Here is a 5,961-nt window from a genome sequence, read left to right as displayed (position 1 = left end):
CACCAGAGCACACACATGCACACAGTACACACAGCACAACACACAACCACACACAAGCCACAACACAGCAAACCACAGCACACCACAGCACACACACAGCACACCCACACAGCACACAACCACACACACAGACACACCACACAGCACACAACCACACACAAGCCACACCAGAGCACACACACACCCCACGGCACACACAGCACACAACCACATACACAGAGTACACCATACATACAAGCCACACCAGAGCACACAATCACACTATAAATCACAGCACACAACCACACAAATTCAAACCACACACAACACACTGCACACACCACTCACACCACAAAGACACAAACACACAGGCACACATACCTCTGAGGGGTCACTGAGCAGAAGGCTGGCCAGCTCGGGAGGAAGCTGTGCCTCTGGAGGGGACCTGGGCCTCAGGAGAGGCTCAGGCCAGGTGGGCAGGGGGCCAGGTGGGCAGGGGGCCATGCAGCTGTGCGCGCGTCTGAGGGAGAAGCTCAAGGGAGGAGGAGGGGCTGGGGAGCAGCGGGAGTGGCTGTGTGCACAGGGCAGGTGTAGGACCCTGCAGCCAGCACAGAACGGGAGGCACGGGAACCAGATGGGCCTCAGGCAGCGGCTCCCAGCCCCGGCTCCAGACCCTCACCACCTGGAGGCCCACGGAGCCCCGGCTCCAGACCCCTACCACTTGGAGGCCCACGGAGTCCCGTGTCCAGACCCTCACCACCTGGAGGCCCATGGAGCTGCATCACGTGGTGCTGGCTCTCCTTGGCTGCGGCTACCTAGCAAAGCTCAGAAACTCAAAATGCTCACCAACTTGTTAACCATAACAAACCCACTGTGTGTTACTAATAAGTAACACTGTCACAAAGTTATTTTACAAAACAAAAGCAATTCAGGAGGAGGGTGGCACTGTTTGCCCCCTTCGCTGGATTCCCCTGTCTGCTCTGCGAGGCCCTGGTGGGAGTGAGCAGAGACCCAGCCTCCCCGAGGTAGCAGCTGGACGAAGGAGGAGTATGTGAGCAGCCTTGGGGCGGTGAGCTAGCTACCTGGCGGCACTGGACACCCATTGGCCAGCCTCCGAGCCTGGCCATACCAAAGCCCACATGCCCACCTCTCACTGTCAATGGATCCTCACCCACCTGGTGATGGTTCGACATCAGAACTTGGCCATGTGGGGAAAGCTGGCTCACGAATAGAGGCAGATCTCGGCAGTCAGCACGTCGTCAGGCAGTGCCAGAACACTGTGCTGCTGACGCCGTCTCACCCAAAAAGCCTCTGAATACCCACGTCTCGGTGAGGCGAAAGGAAGCTATGAAAGTCTTGGTGGTGGATGCAAGTGTCGAAAATTCTGCTATTCACTTGAAAACGTAAACTTCACCAGCAACAAATAGCGTCATGTGTTGACCTTAACGTGGCAGGCCGTGCTCAGGAGCATCCACAGCCACGTGCCACTGGTCACCCTTCTGATCGAAAACGGGCAGGGGGGTTGGGGAAGATGCGGCATCCTGTTTGCTGCTCTGGCCCCGGAGAGGCGCTTCCTGGGGAGAAGTGGTGTGCTTTGATCTGTGGCAGGCACACATTGGTGTCCTTCCCATGTTTTCTGATCCAGAATATTAGAGGGTGTGTCTGCAAGGAGCAGGCCTGCATGCAGTTCGACATTGTCTCTCTGCTTTGTGAGAAGGTGTCCCCCCCGAGTGTGCACTGTGCTCAAGGAATGCCGTGTCCCCATGCAGGCTGGGCACTGCTGCCCTGTGGGCTGGGGGCTGCCAGTCTGCATGGCCCTGTCTTCACACCATCCACCAATGTCAACACAAGAAGGCTGACAGAGTCTCAGGGCTATCAAGAGAATCACTTTGACCCCACAGACCCCCCGGAAGCGTCTTGGACTGCCAGGGCTGCACCGACCACATTCTGAGACCCACTGGTCTAGACAGGGTGGCAGCAGGGGTGTGTGGGCTCCCCGGGCAGGTATCACTCACAGGCGCCATGGCTAGGATAGGACTCCCGGCAGTGGCCCCTGCTGAGGCTCCCATAGAGACACTTCAGGCCAGTGCCAAAGGCCACAGCAGGGGTGGGGTGGCTCTGAAAACAGCCCATCACCATGGCACCCCCACAGGCCAGGACATGGCATGGGGCCACCGACACAGGGATGCTCACACATTCAGACATGTCTCTGGACACAATGCCTCCCACTGGCACAGAGAAGGGACGCGGGTCCACTATGCCTATGAGTCAGCCCTGATGGTGGCCCTCCCCCACCAGCCGGCGCCAGGACCTACTCAACCATGGACAGTGCCATCCTCCGTATGGTCCCTTTGTCGGAGCTGCTGGTGCACAGCGAGGGCGAGGCCGTCAGCAGGCTGCAGGACTGGGCGCTCTTCTCCAGCATGGCCGGCGAGAGCTCGATGGGGAAGCTGCACACACACACGTTGGACTCCAGGTTTGTGTCGGCGCTGCACGGAGTGCACTGGTCTGTGTTTCCCAGCGTGTCCCCAAGCCCACTCTCCATGTGGCCGAGGCTGCCCTTCACCAAGGGTGAGTCCCCCTTCAGAGAGCTGCTCCTCCGGTCCACAGAATTCCCAGACTGCCTGGTGCCCTGGGAGACGCCACGCTCCTGGCTGCCCAAGACGTGTGGCCTCAGCTCATAGCTACCCTGCGAGGGCACGTTCACCTCATAGTTCAGAGACTCCAGGTTTGTGTCCATGAGCAATGATGAAAGGATTGGAGCAACTGGAAGTTTTCGAGGCTCCTTTGCAAAGAACCAAAAAAGTATCATTAGAAGAAATTAAGACTGACAACCTCATTCTAGGACCTTCTTCAGCAAGGACCAGTGCCCACGGCCTGGAGTTGTCTTCCAAGTGCCCAGGCTGAGAAGACCAGGGCAGCTTTTCTGAAACCCTCAAGGAGAAAAGCTCCCCCACCCGCGAAGTCATCGCGCAGAAGCCTGCGCCTGACCAGGCCACATCCCAGGCTGCATGGCCCTGTGCGTGGCTGCTGAGCTCACAAAATGTGGCCCGTCCACAGCCAGGTGCTTAGGAGTGAAGGAGAGGTTAGGAAAAGAAGGCAAATGCCTTGATGATGCGGCTTATACTGATCACACGCCAACACAATTGGATTCTGAATACATTAGGCTAAATGAAATATATAATTAAAATTAATTCTACCTGTTTTACTTTTTCATGTGGCTACCCCCCAAAGTTTAATTACACATTTTATTTCTGTGACATGGCACTGCCCTTGATCTGTTTGTGTTTTGAGCCATGGTTCCCAAAGTGTGGTCCCTGGACCAGTGGCATTGGTCAAGCCGCCCAGGAGGCCCATGGACAGCTGTTTTTGGATAAACATAGAAATCGACCCTTCTGCTAAAGCTTGAAACCCATATTTATTTTATCTGAGTTCCTTCATCAGGAAAGGACCCTCAGGAAGCATCAGAGAACTGAAACCCACCAGATCACCACACCAGATGCCTCCTTGCCTTGCCCTAGTTCCTGTGTTCTTACACATTGTTACATTTGTTCCCTGCTACATAAACTCCTTAGTCAATCAGGGAGATGGGCTTGCGAATGAGCTCCCATCTCCTCGGCTGCAGCACCCAATTAAAGCCTTCTTCCTTGGCAATACTTGGCATCTCAGTGATTGGCTTTCACTGCGGCAAGCAGCAGGACCAAGACTGAACCCCTGGTGTTTCCATAACGTGGGTATTGCCAGGACACTGCTAGGCATGCAGATTCTTGGCCCCCACCTTGGGGGCGTTGTCACAGATGCCTGCCCACCCTCCACACACCCCTTTCCTGCACAGCACTGGCAGGGCAAGTCTCAGGGCCCCAGGCTGCTGTGCAGGTGACCGGTAAAGAACACACATCCCTGGGCATCTGTGGTGGAGCTCAGGGTGCCTTAGGAGGTGCCTAGGCTCTGTCTCTCTTGTAACTCACCCTGTATAATAAGCCTGGTCCACACAGGAGGAGGGAGGAGGCTTGGTGGACACTTAGAGGGAGGAGCCAGCAGGGGACAGTGGGTGGCGTGGTGGCCACGGGGGGCTGACCTGGGGCTTGGGCACAGTCTGCTCAGCAATGTTGGGCTTGAAGGACCTGGCAGGATAGTAGAGGAGGAAGCACATGCTGAGTGGCGTGAGGCCCTCATCTGAGCACTTGTTCACGTCGGCCCCACAGTCCAGGAGAAGGTTGACAATGTGGTTGTGGCAGTGAGTCTGCAGGGAGACGGGGCGGGACTCAGGAGGATGCACCTGGCCCTCAGAGGTGAGAAGGGTCACTGGGTGCCCTGCTACCCTCAGGAGGCCACCCCCTGGCAGGGCAGGAACTGGTGCTCATTTGGGCGCTTGGCAAAGGGATGAGTGTGGGACAGACGAGTGGAATGGGCACTGCGCCCCAAGCCCTTCTCCACTGGACCTTGAGTGTCACACTCAGCTGAAGGGGTTTCCGCTGAACGGTGAGGTGGAGGTGTGGACACATCAGTGTCCCCACATACTGTGGCTCTGCTTCTGCAGAGGGGGCCACAGAGAGCCACCCACATGCGTGACCTTCATAGCTGAGCTCCTGCGGGCACCAGCCAGGGTGGGTGGGGGACTTACAGCAGCCGCGGCGAGCACGGTGTAGCCCTTTGCATCCGCCACGTCAGCGCTGGCGAAGTTGTCCTTCAGGATCCCATAAATCCAGTCGTGGTCCCCTTCCTCAGCCTTTAGGATCATCTCCATGGCAAGCTGCTCTTTGGGCCCACAGAGTGCAAAGCCGCTGCGCTTCCCCTCCAGGATGGCGCCCATGTTCCAGCTGGTGTGAGCTGGCTTGTTCCTGGCAACACAGCAAGTTTCAGTGGGCCTGGAGCAGGTTCTGCACCACTCAGCACCTCCCGTGAGAAAGGGCCCAGCTGAGCCACCTCCCTCCAGCGCCTCTCCTTTTTATGGCTCAGCCCCAACCCCACTGTTCACTCTTCAGGCACCCTGGGTGCTGGCAGCTGCACCCCCAGCTGCTCACGATCCACTCGGGTGCACACAGTGGTGCCACCTGGAGGTCAAGATGCCCGGGCTATATTTCTGTCCCAACAGGACCGTGCTGGCTGCAAGTGCACCCTGCATCCCTGATTCATCCGGGTCACTAGGTGTTTGCTGGGAAATGGGCTGTCACGGCAAAGGCCCTGAGTAGGAAGGAGACCAGCATACACGTGGGTCCAATCTCAGCACCAACACCCACATTCCACCCTCTGCTCATCCACTTCTGTCTGACAACACGCATCTCTCATGACTTACTCACCACACAGCACTGATGCCTCCTGATGTGTACACAAGCCCTTTTCACAATCGAGAACCTGCACATTACAGTTGCTTCTGTACCTAACAGTCTTCAACATTACGGGCCCACCATGATGGATGGATGGTTTGGTGGGTGGACAGATGTTGCGTGAGTGAACTGAGGGGTGAATGGATGGGTGGGTGGGAGGATGGATGGATGGGTAGGTGGAAGAGTGGATGGATGGGTGAGTGGATGAACAGATGGATGAGTGGGCTGGTGGATGAATGGGTGCTGCATTGGTGAACTGATGGATGAATGGATGGGTGGGTGGGTGAATGATGCATGAATAGATTGGTAGATGGATAGACAGGTAGTCAGGTGCATGAATGGGTAGGTAGGAGGGTAAATGAGTGGATGGTTGGATGAATGAATGTTGCATGGATGGACTGATGGATGAATCAATGGGTGGGTACGTGAGTAGATGAATGTTGCATAAGTAGATTAATGGATGGATTGGTGGGTGGGTGATTGGGTAGGTGGGTGGATAGATGAATGGATGGCTAAATGAAGGGGTAGGTATGTGGGTGGATGAATGGATAGATGTGTGGGTAGATGAACGGATGCCTGGATGAATGGATATTGCATGGGTGGATTGCTGGATGGATAGGTGGGTGGGTGGGTGGGTGGATGGATGAGTAGATGT

The 5,961-nt window shown here is 56.3% G+C and overlaps 1 protein-coding gene across 7 annotated transcripts in view; it reads right to left on the bottom strand.

Moving 5' to 3' along the window:
• ANKMY1 (ankyrin repeat and MYND domain containing 1) overlaps positions 1-5,961 on the bottom strand; it is an 82,543-nt gene that overhangs the window by 50,672 nt on the left and 25,910 nt on the right. For all 7 annotated transcript variants that reach the window (XM_032277707.1, XM_032277703.1, XM_032277701.1 and 4 more), the window contains 3 exons: positions 4,604-4,820; positions 4,058-4,222; positions 2,295-2,764 (listed from right to left, as the gene is read on the bottom strand). In XM_032277707.1, coding sequence (XP_032133598.1) covers positions 2,295-2,764; positions 4,058-4,222; positions 4,604-4,820 — 852 coding nt within the window. The remainder of the gene's footprint in view (positions 1-2,294; positions 2,765-4,057; positions 4,223-4,603; positions 4,821-5,961) is intronic.

The sequence above is a fragment of the Sapajus apella genome, unplaced genomic scaffold (genome assembly GCF_009761245.1).
Source record: "Sapajus apella isolate SASKATOON/1434 unplaced genomic scaffold, GSC_monkey_1.0 scaffold10, whole genome shotgun sequence".
Classification (NCBI taxonomy): Eukaryota; Metazoa; Chordata; class Mammalia; order Primates; family Cebidae; genus Sapajus; species Sapajus apella.
The sequence above is the reverse complement of the archived record's forward strand: the minus strand, read 5'-3'. Positions and strand labels throughout refer to the sequence as shown.